The sequence below is a fragment of the Pararge aegeria genome, chromosome 6, assembly GCF_905163445.1.
Source record: "Pararge aegeria chromosome 6, ilParAegt1.1, whole genome shotgun sequence".
NCBI lineage: Eukaryota > Metazoa > Arthropoda > Insecta > Lepidoptera > Nymphalidae > Pararge > Pararge aegeria.
In genome coordinates, this window is record NC_053185.1 from 18,499,849 (window position 1) to 18,523,660 (window position 23,812).

A 23,812-nucleotide genomic window follows, 5' to 3' on the forward strand; every position below is an offset into this window, starting at 1 on the left:
GAATTTTTAAAAAAAAAATAAAAAAAAATTTAACATGATCGCGTTTTTTGTATAAAATCGTTATTTTTTCGAAGTTCGTCGTTTTTTTTTTTCTCGAAAAAAACTTCAATCAATTCTACAATAATTGTATCCCTGATAATTATTATCCCTGTGTATCCCAGAGAGGGCCGTTTTTTTTTCTATTTTTTTTATTAAGTTGAAAAAAAAATTTTCAACATTTTAAAAATGCAGAAATTTTTTTTTTCATAAATATTATTTATATAACATAATTAATGTAATTATATGATTTTAAGGTATTATATTCTCCATATATTGTCCGAATTTACCATTACAACGATTAAGATTCTAATTTTAATACGTCAATACGATCGATAACCTAGGGCATGATAATTACAGACTTACCTACAGCCAGTTTACTAGAGTATGTTCTAATTTATAAAATATTGAGATCTAAAACATAACCTATAAACCTTTTGTGCTTCATAGAGTTGTTGTTGTTGTGTAGTAGTTTATTTAAACGCCAAAGAAGAAATTAATAAATAATTTGTTGCATTATTTTTGAGTCATTAAATGTTAACTGCATAAATCATTAATCCTAGTCATTATAATGGTAAATTTTAAACATCTCTTTTAGTGATAAGGCCGCCTTTGCACCCTAGCACTAAGTACTATTACTGTTTTCTTTGTGTTGCGTTGCAATAAAGTTTTTCTATTATATTCTATTCTATGCTTCTTTTGTTTTAATATTTGTACAGGGTGATTTTAGATTTGTCCTTATGAAATATACATGTACATTCTTCAATATTATTTCGTAATTCTGTTACACGTTGCATAGGAAATTAGAGGAAGTCCAGGTGTGTTAGTATAAGCTTTTGGTTGTCCTTAATAAATAGATACTGATGATTGGGCGGTATATTACAAATATGCCGTAAATAATAACAACGGAATTGTAAACAAAACTTTATTCCTAATAAATAAGGCAATTAGTGCGATCACGTGACCGCTCACTGCTGTAACTCTTAAACCTAATCTGTGTGAACACTCCGGGAAACGCACTCTGCGGAGGTACGATCATATTATAAACTATGTATATACTTAGCACCGATATCATAAGTATTAACAGAATGGTTTGTCATAATGTATTATAGTAAAGTCGGTATTCAGAGATATAGTCCATTTTTACACACCCTTCTTACAATGTAAACAATAACTTCATTACTTTTTAAGTATGAAATATGTAAAATAAAAGTCAAGGCAAACATTTTTGTTTCATTTTTCACGATCTTTTTTAAAAACAATAATGTCCGTTTTCACTCATATCGTTATTGAGTATAGTGAGTTTCACCATCTCTTAGACGATGACTTACGACGTTGGTCGCGTTCGTTTTTTTCTAATCTAACTTTGAATCCATACAAATTTTGAAAGATATGTTAACACAAGCACAAAATACCAAACCTGGTGAGAAGGATCATAGACAAGTTATCTTAAATGAGTTGCCTAGTGAAAATTTATCGGTGAAAGGTAAATGTATGCCTAGCAATATTTGATAAGGCTTTACTAAAGCATTGTCTTGTTCGGCATCAGTGAAAACGGACATAATATTGTTTTTACACGATTGGTACATTGCATAATATCGGAAGACTGTTTTAATTATAATTTTTAAAGCAAAAAAAATAAAAAATATCTATTAACGTTAGTTTTTAAAGCGATACTGCGCTAATCAGTTTTAGCAATATTGTATTAAGAAGTGTCAATTCGAGTGCAACTCTGAGTAAGCGTTAATACGAATGCAATGTCATACGGAATCACAAATCGGTTCTGTAATAAACATCCAAGTTAAACAGTTTAGGATTTGCACGTTTAAAAGTTTAACATAAATTTATATTACTGATTTTTATTTTTCATAATATTTTTTTTTATTTTTTATTAGTACATGCATAAGCTCTTTTTACATAATGTTTAAATGCATTGATTAACTTGAAACTACTTCCGACACTTTGTAAAATAATATGGAAACACTATTTTTGTATTAGCTTCGCAGACTGTGGGCTTTGACCTAAATTAAACTTAACATATTTGTCATCTATATAATTTTCACTGTATTAATTGAAAAGAAAAAGCTTCCACACTTCGAAACTTTTAGTAGGTGTAAAACCGTGTAAATTAACATACTTTAATGTTACACACTTTTTTTTGCCATTGAGATAATTGGTACAATAAAAAAAAAAAAAATTGATTTTTCGTGTTGTTATATGTATGTTTTCGTAATAAGTACTTTTTTTACCACTTTACTTGGCCGTTTTAATTTAGACGCGTCCAACGCAACAAAAAACTGTCGGAGTTTATTTCAGTTGACGCGTAAACGATAATATCGTAATATGCAAGAGCATTAAAAAAAAAACCTCTTTTATATTTTCATAATAATGAACCTCAATAAAAAAATTATATTTCATTGACATTTAATATAAAATCCATGTTAACACCCTGTATAAGGTCATAATGTATAACCAACATTAACTGTCCATAACTTAAAGGATACAAAACAATATATAATTTAAAACAACCATAATTTTTTTCAATTTGAGACCATAATAGTTTTCTTATCGAACGGAATGTGAATTTCGAATCACGTAAATAAATTTTGTCAATACATAGATTCGGGAGACAAAATTATTTAGGTATATTAAACGCATACAATTAAATAAATCATTATCTATATTATATTTACACACACTGGCGCTAATTTGGTTGTACCTTAAATCCCTAAACTTAATTAAGTTGACAATTTTAAAAATCTACGGAATTTTTGGTACTCAACCAACTTTTTGGAAAGTAGATCACTAGTTTAAAGAATTAACGTCCGTTTACTATATTCAATCTATCTGCAGTCTTTTGATAAGATGCTAAGATGCTAAGTTGTTATTTGTTAAAAAAAAATCAGGATTTAAGTATTTTTATACAATAACAAAGTTTCTTAGTAATACATCTATTGATTACGGATAGATTGAATGCCGAAAATGGATGTTAAAGATTTACAGGTTAAGAAGTTAAACTAGTGATGTATTTTTCACAAATTTACCAATTAAAACACTACTTACATCTTTAGTAAATTTAGTGATTTACGTACAACAGAATTAGACAATATTTTCTGGTAAAATAAAAACGTCAATGGTCAATCAATGGCTGTGCTTTGTAACGGCAGCTATTTTAAGTACACCTATGACCAGCACTCGGTCTTCGACCTTATAACATCTCAATAAATGGTCAGCGCATGAAGGCAAGGCCAAACCGCGGCGTCAAACTTTCGCGTAACTGCCAACCATAGCGGCGTTCAAGTTTGCGACCAATCAAAAGCCCGCTTTTTAGCAAGAGTCCTGTGATTGGAATTGGCTCGCAGTACGAAAACTTCACTAAGGTAGCGATGGTTTGGCCGTTGCTTAACAAGAGACAAATCTCGGAAGAATACTCGAATACTTATTCCAAGTTAATTAAATATCGCCTTTATCTAATTCAGATGGAGTTGTGAAAAGTATGCAAGATAGAAACACAAAACTCATAAATAGGTACAGTTTTGTGCTTAATGTTGTGATGATAACTACATTATGTAGTCACAGCATTGCATTCTAATTTTATTTATTTTATTTAACGTTGACTCAAGTCGGTAACTGGATGGGTAACCGATTATTATGAGTGAGTTTGACTCTTTCTTATGAGGGGACAGCTTTGTCGCTGAGCATAATAATAACGTTGGTTCTTTTTAAAACTTTATGTGAACTGAATAAAGACTTTAATTAACCGGAAGATAAGTTTATGCAATTTGCCGCTATATCTTGCAGTAACTCAAATCGTTCTAACCACATACCTAATATATATAGATAAACAATCAATATTTATTATTCAATAAACAACTGTCAATTTTATAAATTGAATTATTAACAATAAAAACATAACCTACGGGAAAAAAAAATTATAAAAAATTATTGTACTTTTCGCCCTATCGTTCTAATCTTTATTCGAATTACAATTAATAAAATATGTGGTAGGTACAATTATATCAATTTGTCTTTTATATTATTTATCAGTTATAATGACTTTTCTTAATATTAGTTAAGTTATAATATATTATTTAGCTGTGTCATGATATGGGTGATATGTCACCGTATTGAAAAATCAATAATATAACAAAATGCCTTTAAGCGTTGTTTTAAACCTCTCATTTGCTATACTCCGTGAAAGCAAATACGCGACTTATTAAATCATGTGGTTTTTCTTCAATATTTATACTCCACGCCAAACTGATCTTCGGCAACTTTGCCGAAGCTCTTTGGTTACGCACGATTCGCATTCTCAGGAGATGTTGACTTTACAATGAATAATTGTAAAGTAAAGATTCCCCATCTCTTCGCGGAGTACAGCAAATTAAGCTTAATTTTCGCTGTATATCTTGGAATTGCGCAAAGTAACGGCTTCTATCCAATATGTAACTGGATACTATAAAAACGTGTTTGTACACATATTTTTTTAATGTCTCAAGCTATTGCAACAATTCAGTTGTAAACAAATAACTAAAATGTTATAGATTATTACTATACTTCTCATTATTATTTTATAGGCCCATCTAAACAAACCAGAGTCAGAGCTAGAAAATAGCATAGCAGTAGTGTAAAGGAAAGACTCTTAGAATATTCAATAGAATCTTGCGAAGGCAGACAGACTAACAAAATAATGCTCTACGTGTATGTGTCTGTTTGCACAAAAATAATTTAACAGAGTGGGGATAGAAAGAGCATTCGCTCGTCTGATGTAAATCGGCCGTAAGGCCTGTCAATTTAGTTTAGTTATGAGATTTGCGTACAAAAGAATTGGCCTCCAAAAGAAATCCTCCAATGTTAATTTATTAATAGTCTTTATTTTTCGTAAACGGCAGTTAAATATTCACAAGTTGCAAGTATTTCTTGTAAAAATAACGTAAGTACTTTGCACAGCGTTTATTAGTCTTACTGCAAACGAATACATATAACTGCTTCACTCGAAATACTAAGGACACATGGCGTTTTAAAAAATCCTACGCCAATACGTACGGGCTATAAAAAATTGGTTGGAAGACAGTGCTTTTTGGCATATATGGATATTTTTTTATTTTGTAACATATTTAACACCAAAAAGTATTTTTACACTATAGGACAGGAGAGAAGAATGTATGAACTACTTATATGTACATACTCAAAATCTTTGAAGAAAAAGTCTCTAGCTATAAAAGTCTTTAACATAATGGCATTATGGCAAGTTTAAACAGCGAATATATTTCACAAATAACTATTATTTTATTTTATTCTTATATATTTTGAGCAAACCAAAACTCACTCTTCGGTTGGTATAATGTCATTTAAACGTTTCATAGATAATCCATTTATATACAAATAAATTTATTCTAATATACAACCTGTATTGTACACAATAATATAATTTATTATCCTTGTGTTATAGCAAAATAACCTTTAAGTACATAAGTGCAATAATTGTTTCGAAATATTTTATATAAGTACTAAGCCTACAAGATCGAACTAAATAGAAATTTAAAACACGACTATTCAAATAAAATTACTTTTTCATATATCCAGAAGCAAAAAGTGCAAAAGGTTAACCAAGATAGCATAGTGTAGGTGTGATCTAAAAACGTAACCATCTTACAACCTATTATATTGAAAAGAAATAAATCTTAGGTTTATCAGAGCTCGTAAATTTATAGATTATATTTTTCAAACTACATCAAATAAATAAACTACGAAAAGCAATCACATCTCTCGCTGACGCTATGCTATGAAAATACAAACAAGCTTTTGAAAACCGTAAATGCAATAACAATAAATACAAATCCCACTCCGCCCTAAAATATTAAGTACATGAATAAAATTCGCAATAGAAACAACCAAGATAAATTTTAAGTACTGGCCTAGTCATCATCTTCAGTCTTTATCCATGTTGTCGGAGTAAAAAAAACGGTCAAAAACTCTTATATTTTCAGTTTGAGTATTCCAGCATTCGTCCTAAGGCAAAGCTAATATTTTGCAACTTAAAGTCTAAAGTTGACAGACAGTCGCCGCGGAAGTTTGAGGCCTAAAACGAGGCCTGCGGCAGCAGTCGTCAGAAGCTCTTGAGCGTGAGTCCCCTAGCTGGAAGACTGTTGGCCTTGGCGGGAGCATCTCTTGCCTGAGAGTGGGCCACTGCGATACTAAGACATTGGGCCCATTCTTCCGCGTTCTTACCGTCTTTGGGCTTGAGGATCAGCGTCTGGTCTCCGGTAAAGATCTCGAAAGCCTTTGGAATGTTGCGCGCCCCTCGGGACACTTTGACAGATCGAATCTGGTTGATATCTATGCTTTCGCCGCCACTCTGGAAATGAAGCCTTAATGTTAGTTTAACGTTACAAGCCGGGAATTTACGGTGAAAATGAATTCAGGCTACGATTAATAAAGAACATTGGCACAGACTTGGCAAAAAAAAGAAAGTATACTTTTAAGTGGGGTCGATTCCCACAACTGGAAAATGTTTGTGTGATGAACATGATTGTTTTTTAGTGTCTGGGTATTTATCTGTGTATTATAAGTATTTATATGTATTATATTCATAAAAATATTTTACAGCTATCTTAGTACCCATAACACAAGCTACGCTTAATTTGGGGCTAGATGGTGATGTGTGTATCGTCGTAGTATATTTATTATTTATTTATTTAATTATAGGAAACGGCTCAGAACTCATTAAGCTAACTATTAAGCTTAATTTTCATAATATACCATAAGGTCGAAAAAGGCATGATAAACTAATATTACAAAGCAACTTACCGATCCTTTACAAGAAAGATGAGCGCCGGACAGCGTAAAGTATCTCGTACGCCATCTTCTGAACAGTCTCCATCGTCCTTTCTTCTCCTTGAGTTGTCCTTCGATGACCGGTTGGCCATCTGCTGCAAGGAAACCCACAGCTCTTTCAGGATGGTTGCAAAGAAAGCACCCCCAAGTCGCCTGGGTTGGCGGTACACTACCCCCATCCGTGCGAGTGGAATTCACTTCGAATACATCGAAGAAACCGGCCGCTCGTAGTTCGTTCAATAACATTTCTTGTTCCTGTCGAGAAATCAAAATGTGTGAACGTCATAAATGTGTGACGGAAAGATTCAAAAGTCTGTGTTCTCAGTAGAAAATCTAATGACTTTCGTAGCAACTTTCTTAACCTTGACATTCCAAAAAAGTCGTACCTTTAGGCCAGGGAATGCGCCCGTGACCAGCGTCAGGAATGTCTTGTTTTCGCACTTGAGGATATCCCAACAATGTTTAAGGCTAGCCACGGTCGGGTCCCTCGATGACAGCGCAGCGGCGTGGCGGGCTTGAAGCGCCAGAAACATAAGGTGGATCCACACACGCGGGGCACGGGTGCGCATTGAAAATGCTGCTCTTGCGTACAGGCAGTGGGGCCCGCGACGTCCGCATGCGAATGATAAACGTGCTTGCTTCTTTGATCTCCGCTCTATCGATACCAAAGAAAAAAATGTACTATAGTCCAAATGCCTTAAGAAAATAGTGTGTATTCAATGCAACTCAATGACTAAGGAAGCACCTAATAGAGAACGAAAAGAGAGTGAATGAAATGGCGACTTACGATAGTGCATCCCATTCTTATACCGAAAAATGCTCAAAATTAGGTGTCACAGTTTCACATCCGACATCAGTTCTCGGTCTTTTTCTACTAGTTTGAGAACTTAAACTAGTATTGAAAGACCGAGAACTGATGGCCGAGGCCTTACTCTTACGAAAAAATGAATAGTGTTGTGTACAAATATAGTTTAAAATTCTGGTGAAATGAAAAAAAAATTACCTTCAATCGTACATTTCGCCGGCGGTGGTATCCTCAAAGAGACGTTATCCATATACGCTTTAATTTTGTCTAAATGCTTCTCACAAAAGTGCTGTACCGTGTCCCTCATGGGATACGGCTCGAACACGCTTATCCTGTGATTGGAGTTCGAATTGTTTGTGTTGCTGGAGTTGATCATCGTGACACTGGTGTTGTTGGCTCGACGGGACGTCACCGTGACGGGCCCGATCGGGATCGGATTGGGCCCGACCGAGATTGGCCCCGACCCGCAAGTTTGGGCTAAAATCGGCCCCGTACCAGCCGTGGTAGTGATCACTGACACTTGACCGAGGGCGTTGTTGGAATGTTGTATGGAAACTGCTGTGGGTATGAGAGCGTCCGAAGATTTGCCCGTCAAAGGGTTGACGGATATTGATTGCGACTGTAGTGAGGTCGGGCCTGGGATTATCGTTGGCCCGGAATTCTGTAACAAAACTTGTGTCGTTTGAAGTAACCTATACTTGAGTTTATATATTCTAATCTAATCTAATGATCCAAAAACGACCAGTTTTAACGTTTTCAAACTATGTACTTATATTTAAAATTGCTCTGTTAGATTTAACTCTGACTGTGCCTGGGACGACCTTGACCTTTGAATTTAAGTAGAAGGTCCTGGGTTCGTATCCCGGCAGGGTGAATTTATAATTTCTGCATTTGGTCTGGTCCGGTGGGAGGCTTTGGCCGTGGCTAGTTACCACCCTACCGACAAAGACGTGCCGCTAAGCGATTTAGTGTTCCGGTGCGATTTCGTGTAGAAACCGATTATGACTACCATAGTCCATTTTTGTTTATTTTTTATTATAATATTTTTGTTTATAATTACTAATGTTTTGTTTAATAAAGTTTATATTATTATAAATATATTGCGAGGCTACTGTAAGTATACCTATTACTTTAAATATGGCACGGGTTGCGTGAAACTTATAGATATATTTTTCTTTTTTATGTACCTTTTGAGGTGTTCAATAAAAGTATATTCATTCATTCATTAATTCATTCATTCATTCATCATTCACATAAATAAAAACTAACGACAAATGTTTTCGTGCCGACGGTAATATTATTATACCTACAGGTAATTTATTCCAGAGCGTAGAAGAGTTAACGCATATTATGGTGAATTCCGAAGATCGAACCCGGCAGGGTGATTACGTATCTCGCGACAGGCGTAAATCTTGCAATCACTGCTGTCAAACGTCACTTTTCCATACAATAAATAAACAAAAGTGACGTTTGACAGCAGTGATTGCAAGATTTACGCCTGTCGCGAGATACGTAATCACCCTGCCGGACTACTAATAAACTATAGTGCTCATCACTGCGTCTCTAGTCGACAGAAAAGACGTGTAGTCGGTCGAATGAATGTAGACTACTATGCGTGTCAAAACACTTTTAGTTAGTATACTTTTGAGCGCGGACCCGAAGACGATGTCTTTCTACGTCAACGGTATGAACAGTACATTACCGTAGCAGCTACTGGTCCGATGATGATATTGTGGTGGTGGTGCCGGGACGCCACACGCGGCGCCAGCGGTGGTGAGATGGTGGTGACGGTGACAGCGCCGCCGCTGCCCGCCTTCGCCACCGTTGGTTTACTGCCAACTACTGAATTACCAATACAACATACAACATAAATTATCATCAGCCTATAGACGTCTACTTCTGGGAACATGTCTCCCCTCATGGGAGAGCATAGACCCACCACGCTGCTACAATACGGGTTGGTGGGCTTTAACGATTAAAGTCACATGTTACGGAGGCCTTAAAGTGCTCTTTTAGGCAACACAAATTTCCTTAATGTGGCTGGTACTGCGAATTTACAAAGTCAAATTGGTTTTTCTTGTAGTAAAACCAAAAGGTACCCAGCATAACGCCGGAATCGTTTGTTTTTTTGTCATATTGGAAAAATCATCTACAGAGTAGAATTTTTTCCCTTGCAACCATTTCTTCAACTTTTGCGTAAAATGGTTTATTGAAAGTGTTTTGAGATTGGATGGAAGTTCATTATAGATTTTTAACATAACAATTTTTGCTAAATAGTGCGGTTTGATGCACTCTAATAAAATCCAGTTTATCTTTGTTTCTCAGAGCAAAGCAAGAGACTGATTCCACATTTCAAATGTCATGTGACAGAACACTGAGTCACTATTCCGACGTTACGCCACGTTTATATTTAACGCCCTTGAGTGTTTAATTCGTGAAATTAGTTTTGACCGTTCTAATTGAATGAAGAAATTAAAGCATTAACAATAAACAAAATAATATTATATATTATATGTATATATGTATATGTATATATATATATATAATAATATATATAATAATATATATAATAATATTATAAATCCACACTTTCACAAGTGTGGATGTTTGGATGTTTTTGCATGTTTGTTACTCAATCACGCAAAAACGGCCAAACCGATTTGGATGACTTAACGAGCGAAGTTTCAGACCCAAATCTTAATTCCACGCAGACGAAGTCGTGGGCAGAAGCTAGAATATTATAAAGGAGAAAGTTTGTAGTTCCCGCCGGGAAAAAAAAAATTTACCCAAGTATAGGAAGTCGCGGGTATCAGCTAATAATAAATAAATACAAAAAATATTGCATCAAATTAAAAAACAAAAGATATAGACAAAACAAAAAAAAAATGTATGACTCTGTGGTTTGTTGTAAACTTACTCTGTGGCGGAGTCATGTTTTGTTGCGCGTTGATTTGCTGCGAGGAGGACAGCCGCGTCATACTTTTATGAAGTCCTCCTACTGAACCACCTGAAATAAACATTAATAAAATAACAAGTTCAGTTTGAGTAGAAGAAGAACTTATTGTGATAGAGATTTTTTATTCCACTACAAGCCAAACTTTGACCAAAAACTGACCGGATAGTAAGTGATGGTGCAGTCTAAGAGGGGAAAGGGCTACCCCTTTGACAATTTAGAATTATAAATACCATACCTTCAACTGGGGTTCTTAAATTTATAATTGAAAAATTTAAATTGATTTATTTCAAGTAGGCTTACACTAGAAGCACTTTCCAAACGTCTGTCTGTTTGTAGTGACCCTATAATTATATATATGGGTATACTCCCATATAGTGGTAGTGTCACCACAAACAGACATATAATAAAGAACAATAGAATAAATTAAAAAAACATGCAATTTTAAATACAATACAATAAAGTGTAATTAATAATTAGGGTATAAATTATTCAAAAAATATGTCAGATATATTGTCCATATAAAATTTGACATATCGAAAAAATAATTTGTCCTTGAAACAATTACTTTAACTTTTGCGTAAAATGTTTTTTTTGAAGTGTTTTGAGATCGAATGGAAGTTTATTACAGATTTTGATTGCCATAGCGTAACAGCAAGTTTCTTCTTCTAAGGGGTGTAAGTGGGTGTGGCTAGTACCAGTCAGCCTCCCAAATTGCCAACCTCACCTGCACGTGGTGCACCCTGCTGTTTAACCGACGAGGCTCTGGCGACCGACAAGTGGCGGTATAACCACTTCGAATTGGCTAGGCTGAACAAATGGCACAGACCGGTGTCGGGCAGCAGCGACGCCGGGGCGATCAGTCTAGCCCTGCGATGACCAACCCGCCTGCCCAGCGTGGTCATTATCGGGCATATCTTTAATGGGAAGGAGAAAAAAACCACAGCCCCTAGTTCCCGGCGGCCCCGCTATTCCTGGCTCTGGCAGCGGTTATGGTAACGGCGGGGCAAGGGGTGTTAAGAATCTCCGGCAGAGATTCCGCTGCCAACCCCGACGACTTGACCTGGCAACATACAACGCACGCACGTTGAGGACCGATGGAAAGGTGATTGAGCTGGAAGAAGTGGTGAGCAAGTTGCGCTGGGATATTATAGGATTGTCTGAAGTCCGGCGAGAGGGGGAGGACTCGATAATCTTGGAATCCGGCAACTTGTTTTACTACCGGGAGGGTGACCAACAGTCACAGGGTGGTGTCGGGTTTATCGTCCACAAGTCTCTCGTCAACAATGTTGTAAAAGTCGAAAGTGTGTCGAGCAGGGTAGCATACCTTATACTCAGAATTACCAAACGGTATTCGTTGAAGGTCATACAGGTATACGCGCCGACTTCGGCACACCCAGACGAGGATGTAGAGGTTTTGTATGAGGACATTTCAAAAGCCATACATGCCTCGAACACCTACTACAATATTGTGATGGGGGATTTCAACGCGAAGCTTGGCGAGCGAACTGGTTCAGAGTTGAGGGTGGGGCAATTTGGGTATGGGCAACGGAACCACAGGGGTCAAATGTTGGCTGACTTCATGGAGAAGGAGGGCCTTTATATGATGAACTCCTTCTTCAAGAAGCGGCCACACAGGAAATGGACCTGGATAAGCCCCGATGGTTCCACGAGAAACGAGATCGACTTCATCATGTCGACCCAACGGCATGTATTCAATGATGTCTCTGTGATCAACAGGGTTAAAACCGGAAGTGATCACCGTATGGTAAGAGGCACATTGAGTATAAACGTTCAACTTGAAAGAGTCAGACTGGTGAAGTCTACACTCCGGCCTACTCGTGCCCATATTCAAAACCCCGAGAGCTTTCAACTAGAACTACAGAACCGGTTCGGTTGCCTAGCAGATTGCGACACTGTGGACGATTTGAACAACAGGCTGGTGGAAACTGTCCAAACAGTCGGGTCCAAATTCTACAAGGCCCACCGTAGAAACAAGGCCAATAGGTTCTCAACCAATACACTCAAGCTTATGACGGAGAGGCAAGAGATGAGACTACAGTCTATAGCAGACGCGTCCGCTTACCGGCGGATTAATAGGCAGATCTCTAAATCACAGACTCGTGATATGCGGCACTTCAATACAGAGCGTATTAAAAATGCCATCGAGCAAAACAGAGGCTCTAAAGTGTTCGCTAGAGATCTGTCTATCGGTCAGAGCCAGTTGATGCGACTGAAGACCAATAATGGTAGTCTTGTCTCTTCCAAACCTGAGATCTTGGGTGAGGTTGAGAACTTTTATGGACAGTTGTACACCACAGTACAGACGCCTGTTGAAGATTTGGCTAAGGATCCTAGAGCCAAATTAACTCGACACTATACCGAAGATATCCCAGACGTCAGCCTATACGAGATTAGTGTGGCTCTCAAGCAGCTTAAAAATGGCAAGGCGCCGGGTGATGACGGAATAACGGCAGAACTCCTGAAGGCAGGTGGAAAACCGATACTGAAAGTCCTTCAGCGATTGTTTGATTCCGTTATTCACCAAGGCACAACGCCAGAGGCATGGCACAGGAGTGTGGTGGTTCTGTTCTTCAAAAAAGGTGATAATACCTTGTTGAAGAATTACAGACCCATCTCGCTGCTGAGTCATATCTACAAGCTGTTTTCGAGAGTCATTACGAATCGTCTCGCTCGTAGGTTTGATGACTTCCAGCCTCCCGAACAAGCCGGTTTCCGTAAGGGCTTTAGTACCATAGACCACATTCATACGCTGCGGCAGGTTATACAGAAGACTGAAGAGTATAACCGGCCACTTTGCTTAGCGTTTGTGGACTATGAAAAAGCCTTTGATTCGGTGGAAACTTGGGCTGTGTTTAGGTCACTGCAGAGATGCCGAATTGACTACCGGTATATCCAAGTGTTGCAGTGTTTGTACAAAAACGCCACTATGTCAGTTCGTATACAGGATCAGACTACGAGACCAATCCAATTGCAGCGAGGCGTGCGACAGGGAGATGTTATCTCCCCGAAACTATTTACCGCTGCGTTGGAGGACGTCTTTAAGCTTCTGGAATGGAACGGACTTGGCATCAACATTAACGGCGAGTACATCACTCAACTTCGGTTTGCCGACGATGTAGTCATAATGGCAGAGACTCTGGGAGACCTAAATACGATGCTCGATGGCCTCAGCAGAGCTTCTCAACAGGTTGGCCTACGAATGAACATGAGCAAGACGAAGATTATGTCTAATGCTCATGTTCCGCTTCAACCAGTAATCGTTGAGAACACTGCACTCGAAATTGTTGACGAATACGTATACCTAGGACACACGATCCAGTTAGGTAGGTCCAATTTCGAGAAGGAGGTGAACCGCCGAATCCAACTCGGATGGGCAGCGTTCGGGAAACTCCGTGCCATCTTTTCGTCAGAAATCCCTCAGTGCCTGAAGACGAAAGTCTTCGAACAGTGCGTGTTGCCAGTGATGACCTATGGCTCTGAAACATGGTCGTTAACTATGGGCCTCATAAGAAGGCTTAGAGTCACTCAGCGGGCGATGGAGAGAGCTATGCTCGGAGTATCTCTACGCGATCGAATCAGAAATGTGGAGATTCGTAGAAGAACCAAAGTTACCGACATAGCTCAACGAGTCGCGAAGCTTAAGTGGCAATGGGCCGGGCACATAGTTCGGAGAAAGGATGGACGTTGGGGTCCCAAGGTGCTGGAATGGCAGCCCCGTACTGGTAAGCGCAGCGTTGGTCGACCCCCAACGAGGTGGACAGACGACATTAAGCGCGTCGCAGGTAGCCGTTGGATCCAAGCGGCTCAGAATCGTGGAACTTGGAACTCCCTACAAAAGACCTATGTCCAGCAGTGGACGTCTATCGGTTGATGTGATGAACAGCAAGTTATACTTAATGGTTTTAACTAAATAAAACAAAGTCAACTCCCACAAACCTGCAACATTTAACCGCGTCATGCTCCTATGCGAATTAGGTCCCGGGTGCAATCTCCCCGTACTCCTCGAATCGCCCAACTTGGCCCTTCTCGTGTAACCAGTGACTGGGGCTACCGATGTGCTGACTGGGGTCGTAGTCGACCCCAACGAGACAGGAGCAGTGGATACCAGTGGGGGCACAGTGGACCCCGCGGAAACGGGAGATGCAGTGGTTGTAGAACCCCCCAGTTTGACGATCGTTACGCCACCTGGTGTCCTGTTGACTTCGCCGTGCGTTGATTTTGGTCGGTTACTGTAATTGAGAAGTCCATGAAGAGCTAAATTCTTGATTTTCTTACTAATAATATTACAAATGCGGTTGTGTGTTTGTTTGTTTTTTTTTTTAATTTTGATTATTTGTTTAATATTAATTTGTTTTATTCTTACTATTTTTGCTTTTAATTTAATTTAACTATTTTTAAACGGACTAACTTCAATGTTGTGTATAACATACCTGTAAGTGAAAGCTGTACTCGGACTATAAACTTTAATTTAAAATTATTAGTGCTGATACGCTTTAGGTGACGCCGACTTTACAATGGATAATTGTTAAGTCGTGTTTGTTGTTGATTGCGGAAATTCATGATATATTATGAAAGTTAAGCTCAATTTGCATCCTCGGAGACGCCAACTTTATAATGAATAATTGTTAAGTTATGTTTGTTGTTGTTTGCGGAATTCCATGATATATTATGAAAATTAAGCTCAATTTGCATCCTCAGGGGACGCCGTCATTACAATGAATAATTTTTAAGACACAACAACAACAAACACAACTTAACTATTATTCATTGTAAAGTTGGTGTCTCCTAAGGATGCTCCGGTTTCGTCGTGTATTGCCGATTGAGGAGGTTATAAATTGCACCATACAGATCCTCCTGCTTTTCGCGGAGTGTAGCAAATTGAGCTTAATTTCCATAAGTTTGTAATTATTTGCACTCTCGTTTTATCCCTTCATACCGTTCTTCCCATAAAAGTTACAAAAATGAACACTCGAATGACGCCGTCATAACTATTGGCCCGAAATTGTATTTGCATATTTTTAGCTTGTGCATTGTGCTGTTTGAGTGCCCCTTCCCTAGACAGGCAGTAGTCAGCGCCTAGATACCTGTCGCTGTAGCTCGGGACCGGAGCTTGTTATCAGAAATAGACCGCGTCCGACATTCCAAGGTCACCCGTAACAAGACTGACGATTACCTGTTGTTAGCCCTCAGTGCGGCCAGCAGCCGGTCGGTGAAGAGGGCTGGGTAGGCGGAACAGAGGGCGGTCGCTTCTCGTAACAACGCGGCCTGCTCGGGCCACTCGGCGCCCGACAGTCGCTCCACTACGAAGTTTAACGCTTCCTGGGCACGCTCCTGGAACAGACAGCAATCTGTTACCAACGGATTCATTATCAACCCACTTCAGGGGACGGTCTTTCTCTCTTTCGCTCTTTTCTCAGTCTACCAATACGCACTTGCAGCGGCGTGCACAGGGTTTTTGACCAGGGTATGCATAAAGAAGGAAGTTGCCATGAAATGGAAAAATCCTCCGCATTTATGAGTTATCCAAAAAGTGTAGGGTAGGCAGAGCTTCTGCGCATGTATGAAGTACACGCCATTCCGCACTTGGGCAGCGTGGTGGACTACGGCCTTAACCCCTTTTCATTGTGGGAGGAGACCAGTGCTCTGTAGTTGGCCGGTAATGGGTTGATGTGATGATGATGAGAAAAAACACTCACCCTGCTGGTATATCCGAGTGTGGCGAGTATGGTGGCCACCAGCTCGGTGACACGCGGCGTGGCGTGCGGCGCGCGCGACGCTCGGCGCACCGCCGCACTGTGCTCGGACACCAGCGAAGCGCGACTTCGACTAACGCTGGCTATCACCTGCGACCATAACCATTCGTATATGTTTGTACGCTGCTTTAAGAAACCTGGACCCGGTTTCGATCTTATAACCTTCCTCGGCCTTTCGCCGAACCGGCGTCACAACTTTACATGACACCTAAAGTTGCTAGATATCATCCACGAGATGGTGAAACGCTTTTTTTCTATACGATTCGATCGATAGCCGATTTAAGCGTTTCCTACGTTTAGTGAAAAGGGGCATTAGAGCATAGCCACGACCTTGGAGATAGCGATATGTTGCGGCAGTGTCTTCAACGTTAGCGACTGCAACCATGGTGGACGTTAGTCATCATCTTAGAAGAAGAAAAAGAAATACTTTATTGCACACAAACATCAAATATACATAAAATAAAGAATAAACAAAATAAATGAACAAAAATTGAAGGCATGCAAAGGCGGTCTTATTGCTGCAAGCAATCTCTTACAGGCAACCTCTGGCAGAAGGAACAGCTCCAAGAGAGAGGCATAGTTGACGGCCGAGTGGCGCAGTGGGCAGCGACCCTGCTTTCTGAGTCCAAGGTCGTGGGTTCGATTCCCACAACTGGAAAATGTTTGTGTGATGACCATGAATGTTTTTCAGTGTCTGGGTGTTTATCTGTATATTTTAAGTATTTATGTGTATAATATTCAAAAAATATATATATTCATCCGCTATCTCAGTACCCATAACACAAGCTACGCTTACTTTGGGGCTAGATGGCGATGTGTGTATTTTCGTAGTATATTATTTAGTATAGTGCAATTATATTAGGTCTACCGGAAAGTTCTGTCCGTTTTAGAATGAAACAAAGGAATACATTTTTTCATACTTTGGATAAACTTAATTGAATAATATAATTGCCATCATTATTTATGACTTATTGCCAGCGAGACCAAAAATTGAACCAGTGCTTGTCTGATATCTTCTTCGTTCTTGAATGGTTTGCCCTCAAGAAATTATGTAAAGACAGAAAGTGATAATCAGATGGTGCTAGGTCCGAGGAGTATGGTGGATGCGAAAGAATTTCCTCTAACATGATCTTTACAGTATCGTCGTCGATCAAAGATGATCGCCCAGAGCGTGGCTTATCAGAAAGGTCGAAATCACCTACATTAAATTTTTCGTATCCGAAACCATCTTCTGCATGTTCTATCAGAAACTGTACCTTCACCAAACACTTTCAATAAATTTCTATACACTTCTGTAGCAATTCTCCCTTGTTGGAATTCGTACAAAATACAGTGGCGTAAATGAACTTTGTCGGTAGCCGTACACGATCGCGTCTCACTAAATACTAACAAGAATGATCTTAGTTTTTGCACGACTCATGATGCGAAGCATCCGAGAGTGCTTTACGATCGAAAAATTTTTTTCGCCTCATTTCCTGTCCGTCATGTGTGAAACCCGAAAACACTCTAACTTGTGAAAAAATCCATTATTTGAGTTAAATTTAAAAAAAAAAAATTCTAACCGACGATTGAAGGTCATTGAATGCGAATGATTAATTAATTCAGTGTCGTTTAATTACAATTAATAAAAAACTAAAACTACAAGACTGTATATCTATATATATATAGATATGTAAAATTAACATGGATGGTGATATATCTATATCTATAGATATTATGTACATTTATTCCACCAGGGGCGCTTGTGTTCCTAGTACAGCTGTTTTTTCGGCAACTAATTTTGAACGACTTTTGTTTTTTTTTTTTTTTCAATATTTGATAATTAAATGAGCATTATGAGTCGTGCACTTTTGGATTTTCCAAATTTATTTAATCTGCGACGAAAATGTGGCTACATTGTTAGCGATTAAAAGAGAGCCAAAATATATGTGTCACAGGAATATGCGCATACTTGTGAAACTGATTGTAACCAGAGCGGACAGAACTTTCCGGTAGACCTAAGTATTATATACACATATATCCGAAAATAAATAGACATGCATATAAATATAAAATTAACTTAAAAAAAACATCATCATCATAGTGTTAGTTTTTCTACTCTAGGCATCACCTAAATAAAAAGGCATCCGATTTTGTCGTTCTCAGACGAGACTCGTGTCCTGAAGCGAGGCCTGTAACGAGCTGGTAATTAACATGATGAGAGAAAGGTTTAGGATGTTACCTGTAGCAGATCAATACACATACAGCCCGCATCACTCTGGCTGGTGGTATTGGGACACAAGTATGATAAAAGCTGCGGTATCGCCGTTTTGAGCGCCTCCGGTCGTCGCGCGGCTATTTGTTCGAAGAGTGCGAAGAGGGAGCTCTTCTCCACAGGCTCGGCGTGCGGCAACAGAGATACCAGCGCGGTCACGTGGCCCTCGAGCGGCTCCGGGCATACTTCGTAGAGGTTTGTCAGGATACGGCAGAGTGGGTAGTTACCTACAAACATGACCATGGATTAATTGTTGTTTATTGTTATTAGGTACACAAAACAGGTAATAACTAAAAGTAGGTCTAAATATAAGTAATAAGAAGTTTTGTTCTAAGCTACAACCCAAAGTATGTGAACACAACTTGGAATTAAATTAAACAAAAAGTAAAGATAAAATTAAAGTTGAATCAAAAAAGAAACACTTAAAAAATAATATATATATATATGATTTCTCTAAAGATTATGTGGAATAGTGCTTAATAATTTGATTTTTAAAAATATTTATCCTTTCGTTCAAAATTACAATATTACGATTACTTGATACTAAATCATTATAAAGGCGGCACATGCGAACGATGGAATTGTAAAAGGAAGTGTTGTTCTTGTAGACACTTAGGACAAAGGGTTTAAAATATTTTAATCTGGTATTAACACGAGTATTTATAGTAATGAGCGAGAGTAAGACAGAAGAATCAATTTGGGAGTTAAATAGGAAGATCAAATGAAAGTATTTCACCATCATCATTTCAACCGATTGACGTCCACTGCTGGACATAGGTCTTTTGTAGGGCATTCCAAACCCCACGATTCTGGGCCGCTTACATCCAGCGGCTCCCCGACTCTTTAGGTATCGTCTGTCCACCTGGTAGGGGGTCGACCAACGCTGCGTTTATCGCTGTGGGGTTGCCATCCCAACACCTTGGGACCCAAACGTCAATCGGTTCGCAGAGCTATGATATTAGGTTACTAAGACAGGCTGTTTTAATGGTAGCAATGGTTTTAATGGTAGCAATGGTTTTAATGGTAGCAATGGTTTTAATGGTAGCAATGACAAGGTTGCTTGAAAGCATCCGGCTCCGCTTTCATCTCTCACAAGATAGAAAAATGAATGTTAAAGTATAAAATCAGTGAGTTACCTGTGTTGAATTGGGTGGTACTGTTCGTATACACGACCGACAAACTTCCCTTATATAAACTCATGTTTATCCATATGTTTAATAACGTAACTAGAACGCTACGCAGAAAGTCATTGATTTCTATATTTCCCGATATTAGATATACGCGTTTAGTGTCTGAATGAAATATATATCGGATATCAGTGCAAAGAATGTGAAAGGTGAGAGACATAATAGTTTCTTACATTTTACCTGCGCCTATGGATCGGATACTTAGTTACTACATCGTATCAAATTACAACTTAGTTGTAAAACGTATTGTTGGTAGGTACTATAGTCTATATTACAGTACTCAATTCAGTAAGCAAGTATTAAGTCTCAAATTAGGTGTACTCAACGCTTGAATTAACTTTAACTTAATATATGGAAATACTGGGCTTCAGTAAAAGCGCTCTTTCATAAAATATATCGTACTTTGTTGTGTACAAAATCATGCCAACTACCTAAATAGAAAACAAATTACGAGCGTGAAATTTTGAAATAACCTATAAGGGAATACCTATAACCTAATAATTATTAATATTATACATATTGTCATATTAGTATAACATAAGGTTTTATCAGCACGCTGCACGGGGTAATATGTCACAGGTAAGACCTGTGCCTTCAATACTCCCGGTTCCATTTATACAAGAACTAAACAGCAGTGGGTAGGAACAGTTCCATAACATCCTTGTTGAAAACTAGCATATACCTGACATGATAGAGTCCATGATAGTCTGAACATGAGGTTTCAGTAGCACTGCGTGATGCACCGCAGCTAAGGACAGATACCGTGCCATATGCCTCGATATCTCGCGGTTCCCTTTGTGTAGGAACTGAACCGCTACGGGCAGGAACAGTTCCATAACATCCGCGTTGCCGCTAGTTTCCTTGTCGGCTTGCAAAGGAAATGAGACCTGCGTATTAAATTACGAGACGTGATCATTGGTGTAAAATAATAATAAAAGTTTTCGGTAACAACTAAAAAAAAAATGAAATAAAACTACTTATCATACTACTTCTGATAAGGATTAAAAGTGACAGTATTGATTCGTCCTTGTGCATGGTTTTTGGCATACCTTTGATGGGCAGAAAAGTACACATCAATAAAGAATAATTGAATATAATCAAATCCGGTCCCAATTGTTGGATGAAGTGACCTGAGAGGATCTTCTTTATACAACAAATAAAAAATTGAAAAATAAGGGGTCACATAGGGGGGTATGGGTATGTTTCCTAAATTTAAAATTGGACTTCCCTGTGATCTGGAAATCATTTCTCATTAATATTTTTTAAATAAATCTACCTTTTAAATAAGTCGCTTCTTTAAAAGCACAGGCTTTTTAAGGCAAAAAAACTTACCAGAACTATGCAAGCAATAACATCAGACGCTATCTTAGCGTGAGGTGGATCCTCATCCCGTAAATGTCCTACGGGCATTAAATTATGATGTAGGCAGGACTCCAGCAGGGCCACTAGAGCTCCGCAGTATTTCTCTAGTGTTCCCGTCTCCTTGACACATGACGTAACCCTTGTCACACATATCTCTATCAGGGCTTGATCGCGATCGTTTCTTATGTAGTCTGGTCGTGAAGATATGTCTGTTATTTGCTTAAGCTAGAATTAAAAATTGAGGCTGTAAATAGATGTGTCGAATCATGCTGCTGAAGCTGAGAGAATATTGTCCTTATAAAAAAGTCTACACATGCAGACGCAACACCTAGTCGACGGGCAGAATCGACAAGTAATTTATAATATATATATGTAGACACCTCTAGTGAAACCCGACAACTTCTGGCTATATTTGTGTGTAGGGTCTACTTAACATTATACAAAATATGATTAGCATCAACATATCAACCCAACCCATAACAAGTCCACCACACTGACCCAGTGCGGAGTGGTGGAAAATATTGATAGATCAACCAAAATACCTTGTTGCTGACCATAGCTTAAAAGTAGGTTTGGTGCCAGTGTGCCACTACAAATTCCAATTAAAGCAGGGTTTAACAAGGCTATTATTTAAGGCTAGAATTGCCTTGTATCAAAAGATGGCATGCTTCCTTTCACATTTACATAATTCCAATATAGGCTACTTCTTCGGAGATAATGACAGTTTTTAGCCAATACATATTTGAAAATTTAATGTATGTTCACAAAAATATATCTAAATTTAAGAGAAAATGTGACTACAATAATTTGAACATTAGATGCAAAAATAAACTTGCAGTGCAATATACTAGACTATCAAAAGTGCCATCTATGTGCCTATTTGAATAAAGAAATATTTGACTTTGACTTTGACTTCTTCTTCCTGTGCCATTTATGGCACTTAAGCACTACAGGCACATTAAAGCTGTGATAGCTCAGAGGAAAATATTGAGCAAAACCCTGTATTGCTGAAGTCCTCCAATCTGCACAGGGCCAGTGTTAAGGGTTACAACCTAAACCGACCTCATTGTGGGAGGAGGTCCGTGCCCTGTAGTGGGACGGTAATGGGTTGATATGATGATGATGATGAAGCACATTTCTTGTCGTGAGTTGAATTTTCTTGCCCCCAAGCTTGTTACAGAAGCTATTGCAGGCGGTCCAGGTTGCTAAGGACCAATGAAAAAATAGCTGGGGATATCAGGTAGACTTTGTTATTGGCTACATAACTTGCCGTAGTAGAATGAGATCATAGTTGAACACAAAACATGGTTCAAAAAAACTTTTTGTATACCACCATCTTATTATAATAGCTGTGTCAACAGTTATTAATAGAAAGAAGTTTATGCTGTGTTTTTACAAATTCTGCACTACTGTAATAATGTGGGGGCAATTATTTAAATACAGGTGCATATCAGTCATAGATGTAAGTCATAGATGTCAGTGGCAGCTACAATTATTCATATTTTTTATTATTAGTATTTTTATATTTTTTATAAACAATATGAGAATCATGGCTAAAAGATAAAATAAAGACTACTTTATAACAAAAGGATTCTCTCAATTTAAACTAAAATAAATCTAACAGTCATGTGTGACAGAAAAAGGTATAACTATTCACTTCACTTACTACTCTTGCAGACAACAACAATTTATTTAGCTATTCATTTTTTTTAGGTTGGGCTGTTTTTTTTGTGACTTCTTTTTGTGAAAAAAAATCAAGTCACAACTAACTAGGAAATAAATAAAACTAAAATTTTGTTATTTTTTTCTGTGAAATTTTGTAATGTGTACATATTCATTAATTTGTTAAATGCAGAGGTTGGAATTCATCGATTATCAAGGCATTTGTTGGTCACACATTATGGGTTGTTTACTATTTAAATCTTATATATACACAAACCAATAAATAACTGAGGTACTTTGTATTGATGTCTCAGTGTGTAATAGGAACAGGATAAATCGTAAACAAATTCTGCAACATACCACTTCATTCAAATCATCAACAATATCAGAGTCCGGGATTGCGAAGATGTCTCCAGCCCGCGTCAGGTCGCGCTCCGTCAGCACGTGCTTAAGGAGTTCATGCATGGTGCTGTCTCGACGTCCTGGCTCCGAAATACCAGCCAGTGAGCTAGCCCACTCAAAAACAACTCACAATACAACAAACGACCTACACACTTCGGGTAACCAACTTTCGATTTATCCCAACCATATTTAATTAAGTACAGTGCTGTACGAGGTTTTAAAAGATATAAAGCTAAAGTTAAATAATATTATCGTAATCTCAATACCGAAAAGTGATAAATAGCGAAATTAGTTCTGAAAATATTGAGCAAAGAAAAGTGGATTTTGTGGACACTCGACTTGTCGCAAACGTCAACCTGTCAAGTGTCAATGAACTTAAAATTCAGATACTCGGACTATAAATTATTAGTTGAGATAAAGCTAAATAAATGCTTGATCTACATATATCTTGAGGTCTACCAACGCTGCTTTTACCATTTACCAGTGCGAGCCACCAGTTGAGGACCCCAAATAATGTCCATCGGTCCGCCTAGCTAA

General features: G+C 38.2%; 1 protein-coding gene across 2 annotated transcripts; it reads right to left on the reverse strand.

Annotated features, from left to right (window-relative positions):
* Nucleotides 1-947: 947 nt before the first annotated feature.
* Nucleotides 948-23,596, reverse strand: LOC120624443 (protein melted). Of its 2 annotated transcripts, none has more exons than XM_039890989.1 (13): nt 23,234-23,596; nt 21,182-21,436; nt 20,532-20,736; nt 18,630-18,889; nt 16,352-16,498; nt 15,829-15,986; nt 14,592-14,884; nt 10,596-10,685; nt 9,381-9,520; nt 7,877-8,339; nt 7,260-7,528; nt 6,847-7,128; nt 948-6,394 (listed from the first exon to the last, which is right to left on the reverse strand). In XM_039890989.1, exons 1-13 carry the CDS (start codon nt 23,336-23,338, stop codon nt 6,146-6,148), a joined length of 2,916 nt encoding a protein of 971 aa, XP_039746923.1. In that variant the 5' UTR covers nt 23,339-23,596; the 3' UTR covers nt 948-6,145. The 2 variants fall into 2 exon arrangements, with proteins under 2 accessions (XP_039746923.1, XP_039746924.1); XM_039890990.1 differs by having other exon boundaries at nt 6,258-6,394; nt 6,847-6,968.
* Nucleotides 23,597-23,812: the final 216 nt, after the last annotated feature.